At 40.1% G+C, this 21,044-nt stretch overlaps 1 protein-coding gene across 1 annotated transcript; it reads left to right on the forward strand.

Moving 5' to 3' along the window:
• The first annotated feature begins 19,063 nt into the window (after nt 1–19,063).
• On the forward strand, nt 19,064–20,092 carry tmem250 (transmembrane protein 250). Its single transcript, XM_086300893.1, has 2 exons — nt 19,064–19,264; nt 19,515–20,092. The coding sequence occupies exon 2, from the start codon at nt 19,672–19,674 to the stop codon at nt 20,089–20,091; it is 420 nt and encodes a 139-aa protein (XP_086157019.1). The 5' UTR covers nt 19,064–19,264; nt 19,515–19,671; the 3' UTR covers nt 20,092.
• Nucleotides 20,093–21,044: the final 952 nt, after the last annotated feature.

Below are 21,044 nucleotides of genomic sequence, written 5' to 3' on the forward strand. Positions count from 1 at the left end.
TTCAGAGAAATTTCATTAGGTAATTGTTAAAAAAGCACTATTACTAATACTTGTATATGAATACAAGCACTACTATTAGTGTGCATTCCTTCAGAACACGATCAGGAAGTGAAAACATAGGGATCTACCTGCTGTGGCGACCCCTTGTGGCAAGGAAGAGAAGCTTTAGCTTAAAATTTTAATGAGCACGAAAACACTGTGATTTTTACTTTCCACGATAATTAAATAATTAAATCTGATAAAAAAAATTTCATTTAAAGGTTTAAATACATACCATAAAAGAATTACAGTAAACATATACACAGGTGTATGACTGTGTGTGTTTCGCTAAATAAGCACATAAGTGTAACTTACTGTGGAATTTGCGTCTGTGTTTGTATGTGCCATGTGCCCAGTGATGTGTTAATTACACACTGATTGTAAATCTGTACAGACTTTGAATACCAAGGCATCTAAACCCCCACAATCTGGAGAAGAGTGCTAAAGATAGCAGAGGCAGGAAAACATCCCTGATAGGGTTAGCACATTTACATCGACTAAATGTTTTAACACAGTAGGTCATTCTGTAGTTTAAAAAACAGCCAAGCAGACGAAAAGAATGTTATCAGTTTTTCTGCTTCTCTGTTCTGCCCCTTACACAGATGCCTATATCACTTTTGTCCAGGGAATGTGATGAAATGCTTATCCTTTGACGTAACAGCTAACATTAGCATGCTAACGCCCCAAAACTACAAGCTATGTAGGCGCAAAATACTGAAATATCAACATGCTCTTTCTGTATGTCTTCAGTTTACATTTGATTAGGCTTTGTTAGCCTTTCTAACCTTTTGTCATACTTACATGTTTGACTGGCACAAAGCTATTTTCTTAAGTACCGCTAAACCATAGTCAGCTTTCGCTTCTCCTCTCCTAAGAACCCTGGGAGCTTAACAGTCATCCAACATCTGTCTGGAGCCCAGGGAAAGGCAGAGGCCCAGATGTCAGAGAGATTGGTCTTATGGGAGTAGGCTTCTTGGCCCCTTCACTAGGCAGCCGAGTTAGTGAACTAGGATTAGAGTTATCTTGGAGCCAAAGATAGATGAACTCTAACCTCAGATTTAGGGTATATAAATATAAGTAAACCTCAGCTGTTCTGTGATTCTTTACATCACTGGATTAAAAAAAAAAAAATGATGATATACATATGTTTTGTCCTTTTCTGATTTTCACAAATAAACTCTGTTTTCATGGTTTTCAGTGATTCATTACTGAAGGTAAGATGACCAAAAACGGATTTATATCATTCCTAATCTGGTGTCTTTCTCTCAAAAGATTTTAGAATAAATTCTTTAAAGCAATTTAAAAACTACTACTTTTAAAGCATGTTTTAGTGTGAAGCTTGTATCTCCCAATATCTGTCTGTCTTTTCCTTGTTTTTCCCCGGGTGGGTGGCAGAGCTCGTCCCAGGCAGCTGGATTGTCCTCTATTAGTGCTGCTTCTGTTCCGCCACCGTAATCCTCTCCACCGAAGCCTCGCCTCACTCCTAATCTGAGCCACAATCTCTCCTGCAGATGGTTCTCTCCTTAAGCACAGAAAAAGAAGTGAGCTCATCCCTATCTCTCCGGTTATTCCCCCGTTATCGCTCGACTCATCCCTTTCTCCCAACATTACACTCTCATTCCTCATCCTGAACACTTTTTTTTTTTTTTTACTAAATAACTACCAAGTTTAGAGCACTTTCAAACATTGCCCACCATCTGTTGGAATGTTTTGATTTGTTTTTAACATTTTTTTTTGAATCCTTAAGAAATAAAAAATAAAGTCTTGTCCACACAGTATGTTGATATAGATTCAATTTCAATACTTTACTGACTACATCTTGTCATTATTATTATTTTTTATCTTTATTCTAAAATGTCACATTTGCAAACCACCTAAAGCAATTGCTTTAAGTCATATTTTAAGAAGTTTGTATTCAAGGATTCTGTATAGCATTGCTTTCCCAAACTCTGTGGTTCTTTTACCAACTCAATTAGAGAGTAATCTCTGTCTCTCTGGAGGACTTTTACTTTTTCTTTCATTCCCTCCCAGGAGCTGGAGCAATAGCTCACAACTGATAGCCCACTCTGATCGGTTGGTCTTAATGCTGAGCCAGGAGGGGCACAGCAAAAGAAAGGGGTAAAGGATGAGAGGTGTTGAACAATAAACTGAGGCAGGGTTTCTATGGCAACAAGGAAATGAAGGCCAGGTATGCAATGTGAGTGGAAAGCCAGGAAGCCGGGGCCGTGATCAGGTGCTGTCAGAATACTTGGAAACGAGGAGTGAAGCTCGGGGTGTTAGAAATGGATTGCAGGGCATGATTCACTGCAGAGGGAGAAGCCCAGAAGAACGAGAGAGAGAGAGAGACCAAAGAGGGTGGGGTGTGTGGCTGGGGGTGGGGTGGGCTTGGAGTGGAGTGGAGATGAGAGTTGCGGCACCATTTTTCACAGCAGACAAAAACATTTGCTGGGATATCAATTTGAAGCTGCAAAGCAGTCTTCCCCTCCTGCCCTGCCATCCATCATCTTTTCGTGCTAACCACCACTTGGGCACTCCACCCCACCTATACGCCGCCCCCCACCCACACACATGCACACTTAAACAGCCTTACCCTCCATCTACCAACAGAACACATTTCAGCACACTTTCTGCAAATTCAGGCAGTTGCACAAACCATGCATGTAGGAGCTTGGGGTGCATTTATGCGCAATACACATAAAAGTGTGACCCATAGATGCTGCGTGAAAAGAAAATGCAAACTAGAGTAAAAACACAGCACCTTGCTGTAGCTGGGGCTGAAAAGGCGGAGCTGGGCGGCTGCTACAGCGGCCGTCTCTCCTAGTCTTCTCCCATTAACACCAGTAGGGGAAACCCCACCCTCTGGCTGCCCCCTTATTGGCACCTTTGCCTGCACCCCATCACTCATCTCCCAGCCATCATCCATCACCCATTGCGATCAATAGGAGGCCACGCATTCATCAGTCCCTGGGTGCTGATGGGAAAGAGGAGAGTCGGCGGGGGGAGGGGGAGGGGGTGCAGTGAGAGAGCACATGGCATAAAGGAGAGGCGAGAATACACGAAAGTGAGGAAAAACTGAGGTAAAAAATGAGAAATAAAAGAGGAGGAGGAGGAGTCACGTAGGAGAAAATTTGAGAAAAGACAGGGGCAGACTGTTATAGCACCGAGACAGCAAGAGAATTCTGAGGCATCAACAGGAAAGACATGAACATGGTTGGGTGAATAAGATCTAAAAATATAGAGCCACGCTGAAACGTACAAATAAAAACGCCGTCTTGAGAAAAGATGAGAGTCAACACTGCCGCAGTGAAGGTTTGTTTAATATGGCACAGTCACATTTTCAGGTGGCAGTAATGAAGGCATCATAATGATGAGTGGCAGTCTTTGCTCTTTGAAGACTGCAGGAAAAAAATTAAAAAGATCCTCTGGGGCAAACTTTAATTACGGGAAAGCAAGCACACAAACGTAAGCACACACTCATATGCAGAGCGGAGATGATGGTGCAATGTCACTGTCAGTCATTCGGCGGTTGTCACTTTCCGGCAAGGCTCTGCACTTTGTGCTGACAGCCCATAAGTTGTGCCGGCACACATGTTGGCTCAGCGGTCCCCACCCCTTCACCTCGGCTGAAGGTGGACCGGAATAGATCGCACTTTAAGATGATGGATGCTCCCTCTGCCCATAAAGGTTAGGGACGGGGCAATAAGTTACTGAGCACCGCATTCAGGGCGAGTCGTAGATGTGGCCAACAAATATACAGTAATTCTGATTGCTTGACAGCTGGGACATGAACTTGTGTGAATGCTGAACCACAGCATGGCATACTTAGGTATAAAATGTTAAAAGGAGGTTTCATTTTGCAATTCCCCGTGAGGATTCATTGATTGTATATTTCATTAGGCCTCTTTTTTTTTAAGTTTGCTGCGTGAAGTAATTTTGGATGTCTGTTGGCATTTGCTTATTATTTGCAAATACAAATCAAACACTGCATAAGAAAAATATCAAGACGTTTCAACCAGAGCAGACACTTTCACTTCAACGCCAGGGGAGAGAATATGCTTATACCAACCACTACTTCTGCTCCATTTAGTCTTTAACATGGAAACCCAGCAGGGGTCAGGGAGAGTTGTGGGTTAGGTGACATGTCCAGAAGAAACGCCACGGCCACCAACCACCTGAAGACATTTAGTCCCCAGATCCCCTGTGTGTGTGTGTGTGCGTGCGTGTGTGTGTGTGTGCATGCGTCGAATGTCGCTCTCAGGTTTCGATCCCTAGGTCCCCATCTGCCGGATGCTCTCATTATTCAGGAGAGGCTAAACGCTCTTTGTACCAAGCTGACTGAGACAAAACCCCACCTGGGTAGGATAAGTCACAACAAGCTCTGAAGTGCACTATAGTTGCATGAAAACATACAAGGAGAAAGACCTAATTGTCATGTTGGTAAACAGCTCTGAAAATGTGGCTTCTGGAGGCAAAAAATGTGTAGCTCTAACCTTTAATCACAGAGAAAGAGCTGGAGTCTGAGAGTTTTTTTAAGTTGTCTACGCTCAGGAAACTAAAAGTACAAGCTGATAAAATAATAAAATGAGAAAATTGATGTTCTTTTCATATTACAATATCTTAATTAGAACAAAATAGTCCAAACAACAGCATGCTTAAAACATGCTTAAAAAAGAGAAAGCAGTTTTCACAAGACTTGATCCAGTCCTGCGAAAAATAGCGAAAAGAAAATCAAATGAATTAAGAAGGTACGTAGCAGCAAGAAGCTGTGAATCAAATGCACTTGATTAATAGATCATCAGCAAGTGTGAGCGCCTCTATAGAAGCAGATGTTTTGGCAGTTTGCTGGCTGTAGTATATGTTAACACAATGCCAAAGTCTTCCAACGAGTGGTCATCCCAGCAAGGTCAGACTGTGTAATGCTCAGAGAAACTGCAAAAAAACCCAAACAGCTACATCTCACACTCTCCAGGCCTCAGTTAGCATAACAAATGCTAAAGTTCATGACAGAACAATTAGAAAAAGACTGATAAAGCGTGGTTTGTTTAGAAGCGGTGCCGGGATAAATTTTCTTCACTGTAAAAAGAACATGGCAGCAGAGCTTAGGTTTGCAATGTTACATCTGAACAAACCACAAGACTTCTGGAACAATTTCATTCGGACAGACAAGACCAAAGCAGAAATGCTTGGCCATTATCCACAGCACCGTGTTTGATGGAAACCAAACACCGCACATCAGCACAAAATCTCATACTAAATGCCAAGCACGGTGGTGGAGGGGTGATGCTTTGGGCTTGTTTTACAGCCATGTGACCTGGGTACCTTGCAGTCAATGAGTCAACCATTAACTTCTCTGTATACCAAAGTATTGTACAGTCAAACGTGGCCATATGTCCAGCAGCTAAAGCTTGGTCCAAATTGGACCATGTAACAGAACAATGAACCCAAGTGCAACTGCAAATCTACAACAGAGTAGTGTAAAAAGAATCCAGGTGTGGCAAGTCCAAATTTCAGCCTCAATAAAATGCTGTTGAGTGCCCTTAAGAGTGCTGTGCATAAATAAAACCTGCAAACTTCAGTGAACTTCACAATATAAAGTATTTTGAGGTGACTACAACTGTGATTTGACACTATGTGAGTAAAAATGAATTGAACTGAAGCAACATTGTTAAGAAGGGTGCTCCTGAGAGACTGTCATACAGAAATTGATTACTTCAAGTTAGGCTGAGGGTGGTTCCACAAGCTATTATAGCATCTTAGCACAGTTTTTAGATGCAACAAGTTGGTATTTTCTAGGATAAATAACTAAAACCTAATTGCATGCAAGCAGTTACAGACCTAATTAGCTATGAACAATGTGATTTAGAAGCCAAAGACCAAGAGATTTTCCCAAAGGAGTGGGTGAAGATTTTGGATTAGGGACTACCGTGACAGAATTACCAAGGTGTACTCATAATTTATAGGCTTAAAGGGCTTCAAAAAATTTACTAACCTGAAAACCTCAACATTTAACTTCTTCGTCTTTTTTTTATTACAACATATGGAGTATATCCCACCTTTCACTAAAGTCTTCAAGCCCCTAATAATCAGCATTGGATTTGTTTTAGCATATGAGGTTGCTGTGTGGCTTAAATGAAGTCTAGTCCAATACTGCATACAACTGGCTATCAACAGCTTAGCAAATTAACAAATTAACATAGAAGATGATGACTTCTCCGACTTTTTACTTTTAATTTCAGCTGCTTTCACGTGGGCCAAACAATTCAGAGGCTTAACCAAACCAAACTGGACGTCACATATGCTGTCAGACTGAAACAATCAGAAGATACTGAGAGCTGTGCAGGAGTCAGCTGCAAGATGAGTCAGGCTGCTGGGTGTACTGCTGGAGTCGTGCATGGACTGTTTGGTTTGGTTCCTCATGCTGTCCAGTTTAGTTGTCCATGATGGTGAGTAGCTATATTGAAATTATAAAAAGCTCAAAAATGTCCTAAAAGAGTGGTATACAGGAAACACAGAATTTGACAAATGTAATAAAGGGTCAGTGTGAATTCACTACAATTCAAACCACTGTCATCCACAATCAAGCCTAAATTTATTTACTAATAAATCATGTAGTTAAAAGCTGCTGTGAAGTGGAAATTCTCACAAATAAATGCTGCCTATTTTCCAGCATAACCACAAAATTCCACTTTACCTGCCTCATCTTTTTTCCTCCTCCTCTTCCTCCTGATGATGTTTACCGCAGGCACTTTACAGGCTATGTGTTTCTCTCCCCTAAATATTTTATTTTGAGCACATTCATTGTCTTTCGTTCACATGTACACACCTACACACATGCACATTGCATGACCAAAGAGAGCGCACATGCACATGTGAAGGCACATACTTGTGTGTGCGCACTTGCACGTGTATCTTGCATTATCTTGTATGTGTTCCTGTGTAAATGGAGACCAGTTACAGATAATAGATGTCTGTGTTTAATATTGGAGGAGTTTGAGGTAACCGCAAACCTGCAAACCTGGGGTCACCGTGTGTGAGGCTGGACACCTGATCTGCAGCGCTGCTGAACAGCTATTGTAAAAACAGCAGACTTGGTGACTGATATCCTTAACCTGATTTTTGTTTCATTTATACTTTTTATGTCTGTGTGTGTTTTATTACCAGTGAGTACTGCTTTTACTATGTGTCAGAATTTATTCCTTAGCATATGCTAAGGAATAAAATGCAACGCTGTACCTGTCTTTCAATAAATGGCATACACGTTTCCCATAAATCCCATAAACACCAACTGACTTTATGAGTCAGCAACTAAAGAAATATGAGGTGCTGCTTACATCTGGAGCAAAAGATGGAGATGGGTGGGAGGTGTGGACAGCTAAGAAGAAAATAAGCAGTTCCAGCCAGGTTGAGGGATTAGTATACACATATAGTATAAACATCTATATTAACAAGCAGCTGCAGCATTTGATTTTTAATGCTAAGCTTATAAGAACGTAAAGGTGCCATAGTCCATACTTGCATGCATGTTTTTTATCTCACTAGATTTGTTTTATGTTCATGTAGTTTTTACTCTAAACCTATATTATAAGTCTAACTGCAAACAGGAAACTGACCTTTAATAGTCAGTGAACCAGATATTTAAGAATGGGTGTAGACAACATGTAGATCAGACTTTGCAGTATTAGGTTGAGGTTAGCTTTGGGTTAGGTCACCTGGTTTCATGACCCTTAACTTTTTGACCCTGGCATCATGTCACTGGGAAAAAGGTGGAGGTATTTCTTTCTGATAGCCCAGGCTTTCTGGGTTTGGCCAGTTAAAGGAAGAGTGGTATCCGAGCTGGGGTACTTTTGTACTTGCTGTATCATTAATGGGCCGCAGATAAAGATACGCAGGACTCCTGGCACTTTGTTACAGGTTAGGAGACGGGCTTAGAAAACCGATGCGTTTATCTTGTCCTTTCTATCTAGGCTTCGTTTTGGTCCAATTCACATGTGGGCCTGGCAGTAACCGATACATCAGTGAAGTTAGAGATAGTTGTATGTTTTGTTTTGTTTCTTAAACCTATCTTAGAAAGCTCACACATAAAATATAATATTTCTTACTTACTGAGCCTGGTTTCAAAAATCCAGCACAAACACGCCATTTCAATGTCACATCTCATGCACTCGTATTTTTTCCACTGTGAAATGATTTGCGGCATAAATCTTCTTGCATTAAAATGTTTACACGAGCTGGTCAAGAGGCTTGACAAGGCAGCACAGTCCAAACGTAAATCAGCATAAGTGATCGGATAGATTTTTCTGCAGTAATGTATCGTAGCCTTGGTATGCACAATAACTCAAGCCAAGGGAGAAGGAGCAAGTGTATCCAGCACCCAGCCCTCTGTTTGCCAAGCCAATGTGGTTGGGTCATCAAATCGACAATGTGATTGACCCATCAATTGACCCCGATGACCTTTCAGGCCAATCAAGCTAATGGTGGCTAGTGGTCCGAGCATTACTTTACTAGTTTCCTTTCACTTGAACCATATATTTGTGAGTCTGTTTACACAAAAACATGCAAACACAGGCTGACATCCAGTCAGATCACACATCCTGGGTTTCTAACCCATCTCAGTTTGTCTGTATCGACACATCCCCAACTCAGGGGCTCTCATTAGTGCTGACCTTTTTCTCTTTGCAAGCCTGTTAAAATCAAGAAGCCTTATGGCAGTTTGCTTTATGGCCAAAGACTGTTCCTCTGATTTGAAATCATAATGTTTTTTGGTCTTTTTAACAATTCCCAGGCATATGGGTGTTTGTTCATATTAATCATAACAATAATAATGACTCCCCACATACAATCCAAGCTACCTCATCTGGATCGATATGTCCCTGTAGACTAAATCTCCATAAATCAATTATATAGTAAAATTCTTAGACTGGGTGTGTCCAAATTTGCTGACTGGAAGTGGGAGCTGTATTGATCTGATCCAGTATGTGGTCACTGTATCAGGTTTCCAATTATTTGATGTAATGATAGTGTATGGATTCTTAATTGACAACAGTGTGTACATCAGAGATGCCGATGTGTGGTGGACAGGCTTGTTGACTCAAGTAGGGTAACAAATGGAGACAGTTCTAAAGAGTCAGTATAGATGGCCTGTAGCAAGAGTTTAAAATGACTGTCACCTCTTCACCACCGCCATATGACTATTTCTGACACTTCTACTTTCCATTCTGGTGCCAGGAAAGCTTCATTGTTGAAGTGCGATCCCCACAGATTAAATAACAGCCATATAGCACACAGTAAACAGAGTTAAACAGCAGGCAAGGAGGAGGTAGGAGACATGTGGCAGTTATACTACAGTCAAACTAGGGAAAACTAAAGCAATTAATTTCTATTAGTTCTGTGATAAATTGACAGAAATTGCAAATCTGTTGCCATCTACATACTAAGAAATTCAAATATCTACATTAATTACTTAGATTAAGAGTCCAGACAGAACCTCATAATTTTGAAAAAGAAATTCACACGCAAATAGTGACGTAGAGGCAACTACGTCACTGTGGAGGAATTTCATAGTGATTTAACTGCAATATGACATAGCTTCTCAGCACCTCTGCATTTATATAGGAATCTAGCTAGAATACAACCAGCTGGAAATCAGTTGAGCTGAGTCCCCTCCTATAAAGGGGTATGTTGTGGATGATTTTTGTTCATCATTGCAGATTGATACAGCAGTGTGTTGAGGATGTGTCTGTTTATAAATTCAATGACAGGCATTTTGATTTTGTTTTATCTGGACATGCACTTCTTGATTTTTGTAATCTGTCATGTTGTGCCACTGCTAGAGCAGCTGGATTGAAGACACAAGTGCATGGCTGTGTTAGGTTTTACAGCCCTTTTAATGATGTATCATTAGAGAAGCTTAGAGATTCACAGAGAAAGATGTTACAACAGATTGAAAACACGAGACTTTATGGAAAAAACTTTGAAATACAAACACTCTGCAACGTAATCCTGTTTTAACTTTTTCCTTTCATATATCAGTCCTCAAGTGGTGGTATTGTCTTAGTGGCAACACCTATCATTTAGGGGAGTTCTGCAGCAGCTTCCACCTGAGAGCATAAATATAAGTCATTGCGTGATGACGTTAAGGCAGCACGCAAAAAGACCAGTGCGAAATGTATAATGGTGTCCTAACAGCCTTAACCTTAACCTCAGTCTGCAGCCATACAACTCTAAGCATGTGTTGCCTGAAAAAAAAAAGCTGAAGATGGGTGTGGTAGACACACAGTGTGAAATCAAATCCAACCAGTTTTCTGGCTAATTTTAAAATTTTCGTTATTTCTTTCTTGTTTTAAACTGTTCTCCTGACTAAAAATCAATTATGACGTAAACAAAGGGACTCAACATATGCTCAAAATTACCAATCATTTATTTAAACCAGTCATTCTTATGTTATTTCTGCTTTGTCCACCTTCAGAAGCCAAGAGGGTTCACACAACCATTACAAGTCAACTGTTGGCTATAAAAATAGATACATTTCAGTAAAATAATGGCCATCACAAAATCATCAAGGATATTGTGGCGAATGTAAAAGCCTTGTGATAAGAAAAGCTCCCAGTTTAACTTGCTTTTAAGTAAAAGTAAAGTTCACCCTACATCAGCATCTCAGCCCTCACTGTCCATGCCAATCAATTCTGTCTCTCTCCCTCCCTCTCTCATATCAGCTGAAATGAACTGCACATCTTTTCCAAACAGAGCAATTTCTCTGCCATCTGTTCTCCAACATAAATCAGGGCTTGTTGATGTAAACCTCCTCCTTCCTCAAACTCTCCCAGTATGAAGTGAAGCGGGTCTAATCCCTCCAGTCTCCCCTGCTCTCTAAATCATCCATGCATATTTATGTCTGTGCATCACAAGCTAGATAGAAATGTCTCTATATGCTAAACACAAACCCCAAGGACGTGGTCTCATTGAAGGTTTGTGATGAGCGAGGACAAAAACAGATTTTTTTAAATAGATGTGTATGGTAGAAAACTGGTAATATAGTTTGATTTGTAATATGCAAAATTTCAACATTAAAACATCCTTTTTTTCACTTTGGCTCTTACAGTTATCCCGATGTTTCCAGAAATCTGTTAGTTCACACAGCAGCTGTTAGTTCACTCAGCATAACAACACTGGGCTACCACACCACTAAATTTATTTCATAATATCATCTAAACTAGCTGCTTATCTCATGACGAGATAACAGTTAACATCATGTTAGCTAACGATTCCTTTGTTTCAGCCATTTCATTAGAACTAGAGATGGACCGATCCGATATTACGTATCGGTATCGGTCCATACTGACCTAAATTACTGGATCGGATATCGGAGAAAAATAAAAAATGTAATCCGATCCATTAAATATCACAAAAGCACCTCACAAAACTTGCAACACGTCGTAACTCGCCTCAGAACGTTAGCACGTCGGAGCAGTATGCCTCACGTGATAGAGCGGCTGTGGCATGCGGGACCTGTCGGTGGTCTGGATAGCATGTGGAGCTTCGCTAGCAACCCGGCATTTCATCTCCGACAAAGTTATCCCGAGAGAAGTAAAGCAAGTGTGTAAGTCCATCTCTGAATGTTTGTAAAGCATTCCTGCGTTAAGCTTAACAAACGATATATGGAGCGACTGCCTCTTCTTGCTGCTACTTCAATCATGAAACTGACTGTAAATACCTTGGAGTACACATTGACAATAAACTGGACTGGGCTAAAAACACCACAGCACTTTACAGGAAGGGCCAGAGTCGTCTCTATTTTTTGAGGCGACTGAGGTCCTTCAACATCTGCCAGAAAATGCTGAGGATTTTCTATGAGTCTGTGGTGGCCAGTGCGATCCTCTATGCTGTTGCATGCTGGGGGAGCAGGCTGAGGGTCGCAGATGCCAACAGACTTAATAAACTGATCCGTAAGGCCAGCAATGTTGTGGGGATGGAGCTGGACTCCCTCAAGGTGGTGTCGGAGAGGCGGATGCTGTCCAAGATAAAGACAATGTTGGATAACACCTCCCACCCACTCCATGACATGCTGGTCAGTCACAGGAGCTCGTTCAGTGAGAGACTGAGATTACCGAAAAGCACCACTGAACGACACAGGAAATCATTCCTGCCTGTGGCCATCTCCCTGTACAACGCATCCACTTAACACACTGTTTGCTGCTACAACTACACATGTTTCTTTTCCAAATATTTATTTATAAGTGACTTATGTATGTATGTATGTATATATATGTATATATTGTACTATTCTTAGTTAGCGTATTGTCTGTCTTGTCTTAATGTTGGTTTAAAATGGAGCACTGTAACAAAAAATAATTTCCCCCAGGGATCAATAAAGTATTCTGATTCTGATTCTGATCAGCTGATCGGCTTTTCTGCATTTTTTTTTCACACTGCATCAAATTAAGGTTGATTACGTCGATTAAGCATCATGAGGTGGAGCGTGAGGGGTGGTTCCCTATTTTTTATTTATTTATTTTTGTTGTTGCTGGGAGTTGGAACCCTATTAGTTAGGTTGCTTAATATTTACGCTAAGTACTCTTTAAAATACCAGAATAAGGAGGATGGTGTAGGTTTGAGTTTATTAGATTGATCAGTATTGTTGAACTATGAAATATTTTTTTTTGCATACAGGTATAACAGAATAGCTTTAGTGTAGTTGTTGTTTTAAACTTGAGTATGAACTTATACAAAATGCAGCAAGATATTTAAAAAAAACAGTTTTGTTGATTAAAACACACTATATCGGATTCATATCGGTATCGGCAGATATCCAAATTTATGATATCGGTATCGGTATCGGACATAAAAAAGTGGTATCGTGCCATCTCTAATTAGAACCAAATATTATTTATACTATACCTTGTACAGCTTGACTAAAACTTTAAAGCATTTGTGTATGTGAAATAGATTTTTTTCCTTCAATTAGACTCTCAGCTTGTGAATAAAGGCTGAATGTAGCCACAACAACCACTACACCAAGAATCCTTGATCCTACTTTTAGAGCAATGGCATCTAGTTATTTTAGAGTAAGAAGCATTGACAAAGTGTTGTTAACACAAAACCACAACAAGTATGCAAAATAGAAACAGTGGGAGGACAATCAAAACCATTTTTAGACTTGAGGATGCTAATTTATCAGCTAATGCTATCTTATTTGGTTAGCAAGATGCATCCACTGATAGCATGTTCATTACAAAGTTACAATATAAGAAAATGCAAGAATTATACTCATCAAAACTGTAAAACACACCTCCTTGTATGTGTTATTTGTATTTTCTAAAAGGTACCAACTTCACAAATATGGTGGAGTGGTCCAGACTACTTATCTGAATTAGCTGAGGTAATGCATGGGCTAGCAAACAGCTATTAGCTTAAAGTAGCCACCTAAAAAAACTACATGACTAATAATGCCAGTGTGTAGTGACTAGTGAGTTAAACTCTACTGTTATTACAAAGGTGGGAAATACTCATAGAGACAAAATCCATTTTTGTGCCAGTTGTAGACATGTTTATTGCTATTTAGAAAATGGATGCATGGATAATAACATGGACTCTGAACCTAGCCTTAGGTAGCTATTTAAGGAATTGCTGTTCTTTGCCCTTGCAGTCAGCTATATTTTTATCAGTTGTGGTGATCAACAACTCCTTCCTCATGGTACATTAGTTTTCATTCACGCTGTCATTTTTGTCCCAATAATTAATTAACACAGAAGCGATTCTACAATCTGATTCTCACTTTCCCTCCACACACACCTGACGTAACTTCTGGTGCTGTTTCACCATGCCCCCTGCAGGTCATCATACATGCAAGAGAGCCCTTTTTTTCTATGTCTGAGCCTCCTGACCCTCTCAGTCACCCATACAGATGTTTCCACATCCGCTCATAATCCAGCCTAGTACACACATGCCAAGGATTAACACCAGCCGGGACCAATCCAGCCACATGTGTCTGAGGACAGAGAGCAGGACAGGACAACAGAAAGGTGTCAAAGTTAAACAAAAACACTGCTTCTGACACATTAACTTTTTAGTGGTTGCGTTTTGGATGTTTGCTCCAGTGGTTACGAAACACAACTCACACAACTTTGAGATACAATAGTTCAAAGTAATATCTGGCCAAATAAATCTGTACCGCAACAGGAGCAGGTTTTAATGCTAACAGATGGTTTGACAGGATTATGAAAGACACAAAGGATGCATGCACTTAAGGGACACACATGCACAAGAGATGATGAAACACCGAACAAGCTTGTAGCTCCTTGCTTAATGGTAATAATTCATCTTTATATAGCAAAGCAACTTGGAAGCAGCCGTGTGACCCAGCTGCGTGTGTCATGTTTTATTTTAATTGGTTTAATTGGGTAGTTACTTTTCTCTCTCTCTCTCTCTCTCTCTCTCTCTCTCTCTCTCTCTCGCTGAAGCTTGGCATCCTGTACTGTCCTGGAAGTCGGTCGTTTGTTAGGGCCTTTTATCACATTTTCATTTATTACATTTATTTATTTATTTATTTATGATTTGCATTTTTCTAGAACTAAATGATTACTCAACATAAACACATCCTCAGACCAAGGAACAACTGCACACACATTTTGTCTATAATATGTGGCCAAACTTTCATCTGACAGGCCCAATAGATCTTTCTATAGAAGATCCAATGAGCTTCTTCATAACACAGCACAGTGCAAAAAAATGGCTTTGATTAAACTTTCACTAATTAAAGTCTTCCTCATCTTATAAGCCCGACTAATTGATTTAATTTGTCTTAGCCCAAACTATTGGCTGTGACCTCTACTTAGTTAATGAATTAATTGATTTAGACCAAGAAGTCAAAGAGGATTTTTGACATGTTGCCCCTTTAATCTTGCTTACTCTGGACACTCTTTGGGTCATAGAGGCAGTGTATTGGTGGAAGGTTTTGAGGGTGGGAGGTGGAGGGCGGATAGCTTCAGCTGTGGATTATTTTTTCCACTCCACCAGGATGCAATTACAGAGTAGATTGGGCCTTCTGCAGTTTGTCAGTGGATGAAGGAGCACCATCCCTCAGGTACTTGTAAACTTAGAGGGGGGGAAGCAGAGAATATTACCCCTGACTAACCTCCCTCGTGAAGAAGAGGCAGCGCTCTACCTCTTCTTCGTGGTTTGGAAGAGAAAAATATGAGTCAGTAACATTGCCATAATGCAGCAAACATACATTACAGAGGCTTTTGAATGTCCTAAATCAGTAGCATCTACTTTATTGACATCATTTTTCTTGGTAATGGTAAGATACATCGGAGCTTCCTCAGCACATGGGAAGTTATTAACCAGATGCGGGGGGAAGCCAACATCTGAACTTGGCACCATTTGGTGGGTGGCATTTGCAGCTGTAATGGCACTAAATGTACTAATTTATGAAAGAAGGCAATAACATAGGAGGTGGGTTTGTTCAGAAGAGCCTCGAGGAGGAAAAGAAGAGATAGCTAAGTGCCGTGCCCTTTAGTCAGCCATGCGAGGGGAAACCTGGAGAAATAGCTCCCTCCAGTGGTGGTAAATTAAAATGTTTTCCTTCTTCGGCTGAAATCCAAGCTGAAAAGTCTCATCCAACAAGGAATAAATGTTTCAGAAAATAAAAGCAAAGGAATGAAAAGTGTGACACACATTTATGTAAAATGATCAAAAAAGGTTTCCAAACTAAAACTCTGCTTGCTCTGTTTAGTTTGATTTGTAGTTTAAGTGACTGATATCAATTAAAAATAAATGTAAATTGCATAAGAGTGAGCTGAATAAGATTTTGAGAGCTAGTGAATGTGTTTAAGATGCAGTATACTTGGTTTTCCACTAATGAAAGTTTTATTGTTTTCATATTTATCTTATTCTGCACTTTAGTTTTCACACGTGTCCCTTTCTACTGGGCCAGTATTATTTATACCCAAGAACAGGATATGTCTCTTTGCTTTCAAGACCTTTTTTTTTCTCTAAATGTTCACAATTTATCTTTTAACAAGAACCAGAGAACCAAAGCGCATTAAAAGTTTAAGTCTCAAGAGGAGTTAGGGAGAAAGATAGGCAGGAAAGTTTCTCACCAAGTGGAATCAGTCCAATAACCTGTGCTGCAGGTTTTGTCCCCAAAGAGATCCAAAGACCCATTTCAAAGCTTGGTAAAAAAAATAATAAAATTTTTTTTAAAAAGCGTGTACAGCTAAAGGCGAACTATTGGATACTTATATGACTGGGTTGTGATAAAATTGTCCATGAAGAAAAGTGTGGATTCAGCCTCTATCCCTAATGGGAATAACATGCAGATTTAAGGTTCACATTTCCAGGGGGTAACATTTTTTTTCTATTAAAAATGAGAATTATCCTTGTTTTTCACCTGAAGCTTGCACAGAAGTTGTCTCTCGCTAAGCCAAAGGTCACATTTATACATTAGCGCTAATGATTACATGAGCAAACGATGATGAAATGCAGCATTCAAAGCTTCGCTTCCAATAAGCGCAACGACCCTGAGCTTTTAAGAGCTCTTTAAGAGAAAACGTTCTTGGTAAATATCTCACTGAAGGAAGCAATATAGGCATCTGTAGAATACAACAATACTGTCTGCAACATATAGAATATGAGTGGGTTTAAAGGCTGCACTAACTTATCTATGCCCACACACAGTTGTGATACAGACGGAGATTATACACAACAACTGAAATGCAGGTTTTGATAAGAACAGATTTTATTGTAATTACAGTGTAACTTTTATCAAATATGCGCACCATGGCACCTTGAAGAGTGTGCTGTAAAATGTATGGTGCCGTTTTAGATTTATTAAGTAATACAGAGAAAAATTGGGGGAAAGGGAGATCGGCGAGAGACATTTTTTGATTCAAGGAGTGAAGAGAACCACTACAAACTTATAATGGAAAGCGCTCCGATAACATTTTGTGCCAGTGAGCACAGAAAATACTCATTTTAATAAGTATACGGCCGTTAAATTTGTAAGGTCAGAGCTGACTTCAGACTTTGGCTACCACTCAAATTATTATGCTATGGATTTCATTACTAAAATCAATCATAATGCAAAAGAAAAGCACACAGATTCATATATTCAGCCTCGGTGACAGCTTAATGTTTGTTTGATTAAATATTATAGGTTTGTTTTTCTAATGTTGCATAATACACCTTTAAATTCTTAGCAAAGTGACCCAGATCCCTATTAACAACTGTAATAAACGCCTTTAAAAAAATTTAAAAAATACCCCTGCATTTATTATGACTTATGGTCACCTGCTGCCATCTGGCTTGCTGACAGATACCAGAGATGTAATCCTTGGGCTGACCTATAAATCTGCCCAGTGAAGGTTACGTGATATACAGAGAGACTTGACCATGTTTATGTGGCACACAGCTTATGAGGACGTCCAAATGGACACGCATAGCAACAGTGTGTTTGGTTTGCAGACTGCCCTTTACAGCGTCTTTTTACTAAAACGGCCGAAAGTCACAGGACTCCAATTTGGCTTCTCTAACACACACGTAGGTTTAATAGGTCAAGGTAAACTAATGCAGTCTAATGCAACAGTCCTAAATGGTAGCTTTTATTGCATTTGGTGTGGTAAACAACACACCAATCAGATGTTATTGTGATTTTATATATATATATATATTATTTAGCAGTATTCAGAAAGGCTGAAAATGCTTTTTTTTAATGCACTAGCTGTGTTCTTGCAGTTTTATATTTTCATTGACATTACATTACTCACATTGTTATAACTTTGATTATAATAGGGGGGCATTTGTCAAGGGCAAGATTTAAGGAATTCAGAATATTTGTGAACGGATCTGATTAATGAGACATCCAGGTGACTGTGAACACACAGTTAGATACAGCATTTCTTGCAGTTTTGCTCTATAAACCACCACAGTGGATTTCAAATCATACACTATGTGACTGTGATTGAAGTGCAGACTTTACGTGTTAATTCAAGGAGTTTTATGCAAAATTCTGCATGAACTTTTTAGAACTGCAACCAGTTTTATACACAGTCCTCCATTTTCAGATGCTCGAATTTAATCGGCCAAACTCACATCAATGTTTATCTCTTATGATCATTTTGGTGTTAGTTACTCTGGGTTTCATCTGTCCAAAGTTTGTTTGTTTGTTTTTCAGAACTGTGCTGACAACGTTTCCGACAAATACAATCTTACCTACTTCCTTCCTAGTCTTGAGTGTAACCAGTGGTTTGCACTTTGCTGCAAACCCTGTGTATTTCCATTCATGAAGGCATCTCTCGACTTTAGGCACTGACAATCATACGCCTACCTCCTTGTAGGAGTTCTTGACTTGTGCAGTTGTTTTCCTTAACCATGGAAAGAATTCTGTCATCATGCACTGTAGTTACCTTCTGTGATCTTTCACACCTTTAGGCATTGCTGACCACTTCTTGAGGATGTACTAAAAAAAATTTAAACTTGGCCACTCCATATATATATTTTATGTAAAAATAAAAAATAAAAAAAACACCTTGAATTAAAACCAAAACACTGCACTTCAATCACATATTATCATTGCTAATTTACAATCCATTGTGATGGTGTACAGAGGCAAAACAACAACAAAAAAGAAAGAAAAACATAATAAAATGGTAATGTGATATTTCCTGGATCTTATTTGCACACTGTAAGGACTGAAACATATCCAGGAACTGTGTGCTGCTTTTCTAAACGTTATTCATGCTGAAGAAATGTGGTCTAAAGGCCAAATGGTTGTGAAACTCTGACCCTTGAAGTTAGCTTAAACTAATACTATTAGCCTTCGAGTTGTAGTAGGCCTACACACATATCTACAGTCGACATATTACGCAAACCATACGTAATACTTGCCTAATACGCGGTTGCTAAAATAACTGCAAAGCAGCTGAACGTTACATACGAGCAAACAAGCACAAATCTAAACCAAGCTCCTTTTCTTGAGGAGCACTTCCCCTTTAAGTCGGCTTCTGCCGTCACAGCAGGATGACTCGTATATTTTGCGACAGGACGTAAACGCGCCGGCTCGCTGCCGCCTTCACGGTTTATCTTGAGAAAGAAAAAAAAATAGGAAAATAAAGCTTGTATGCATGTTGCTGGAAAATTTAAATAATGTGACGCAATCCTCTGGACGTATGCGAGTCAAACAGCCTTGATATTTTGTTTCGTTGTGGAGGAAGACGTCTCGGTGTTTCATGTAAGATTCTGCACTGTTAGCTCTAGACCACAATATGAAGAAAGGATGCTTTGGGGTTGCATATACTATGCTGTGGCTATGTTTTAATCATCCAAAAATGATCACTAGCTTAAGTTTTTTAAATATACATAGGTCTTTTTCAACGTGCATATCTATGGGTATTGTTTGCATAAGCTTGCCTTTCTTGTAGGTGTGTGTGCCGTTTGAATGTGCATTTAAAAGCATGTTAACCATCTTAATTTCTCCACAGAGCCTTGTTCCATTTTTAAAGAGAACCCCTGACTGACAGCAGAGGGAAGCGAGCACCCTGGATCCCCTCCCCATGAAGCTGACTGCCTCCCCTGAAGCAGCTTTCACATCTGGATCAAGGACTCCAGTGCACTTTGTTGGGCTCCTGTAGCCCATCCATGCCTGTGATCCCCATCCCACGGCGGGTGCGCAGTTTCCATGGCCCCCACACCACCTGCATGCACTCAGCCTGTGGGTCGGCACACACTTCCAAGCTAGTGCGGACTAAGTACAATAACTTTGACCTGTACCTGCGCTCACGCTGCATGTACAGCTTCCTCCGCTTCTTGCTCTACTTTGGCTGCAGCCTGCTGACCTCTCTGCTCTGGGTGTCGCTTTCTGCGCTCTTCTTCCTGCAGTACATCAGCGTGCGTGTGCTCCTGCGCCTGCAATACAAGCTGTCTGTCATCCTGCTTTTGCTGGGGCACCGGCGACTGGACTTGGGTGTGCTTAATGACCTGATTATATACAGCATGCAGATCACCATGTTTCTGGTGGGGGGACTCGGCTGGTGCTTAATGGTGTTCGTGGATATGTAGCTCTGTCATGAGAAACATGAGAAATGTGGCATGTGATAGGAATGTTTTGCACTCAAATACTCTGTTTTATATTTGACTCTGCTGTAGTCAGAAAGGTGCAAAATCTCATTTGGTTTATTGTAGATAAGGTTAAAATCCAATAAGAAGCATCAGAAGCATTGATGCGATCTTTAAACCAGCCTGCGTGGCTTAAACAGTTAAATAGTTGTTCTTTTAAAAAATGTCAGTCCTGCATACTTCAGAGAAGTTAGAAATGTCAAAAATGAGAGTGAGACTTGTGACTTTATATAAGTTATTCTTGTATTTTGTGCCATTTGTAAACCGTCTTAATGGACTTTAAAGGACATCTCGTCTAGGAATGTGTTTGTTTAAAGTCTGTTGCATGGAGGAGTGACTTAACAGATGACTGATGTGCATCGTCACGATGCACATCAGTCATCTGTGCCACAAAAAAGTCATGCTGGAGCACAAAGAGGATGTCATGATACTGTGTATGAATCAGTGCATTTAAATGATGTTGTGTATAAATAAAAATACAATGTAAAATAGAAAGCACAGTTTTTAAAAAAAAAAAGAAGTTAAATGACTCCACCTGATGAATAAAAAAAAAAAAAACTTCCCTGGATTCAAATTTGGCCACTGTCTGTTGATTTGGTGCTTGAAGCCTTTGCACACTCCTGTGATTTTTAGAATGCTCCCTGGAAGTCTTGTTCCCGCCCAAATCTGGGATGTGCACTGGATCTTCTTCACTGTGTCAAAACAGTGACGCTTTACTCTGAGTTAGAGTTTAAGGAAGTGTTCAAAGTAATAAAAATCCAAATCTGGTGAGGAAGGCAGATGGAAAGCCACAACTGTGGTATGACCAAAAAAAACCCCCAGCTTTGAGGTCGCTTGTGCTGAATGTCCTCCCTTAGACAGTCTGACTCCTGGGGGAGGGGAGAGGAGGCGAACTG

The sequence above is a fragment of the Aulonocara sp. 'chitande type north' Nkhata Bay genome, linkage group LG7, assembly GCF_057382095.1.
Source record: "Aulonocara sp. 'chitande type north' Nkhata Bay isolate Kocher_YH1m ecotype deep benthic linkage group LG7, A_spYH_male_GT1.1, whole genome shotgun sequence".
In the NCBI taxonomy this organism is placed as follows: domain Eukaryota; kingdom Metazoa; phylum Chordata; class Actinopteri; order Cichliformes; family Cichlidae; genus Aulonocara; species Aulonocara sp. 'chitande type north' Nkhata Bay.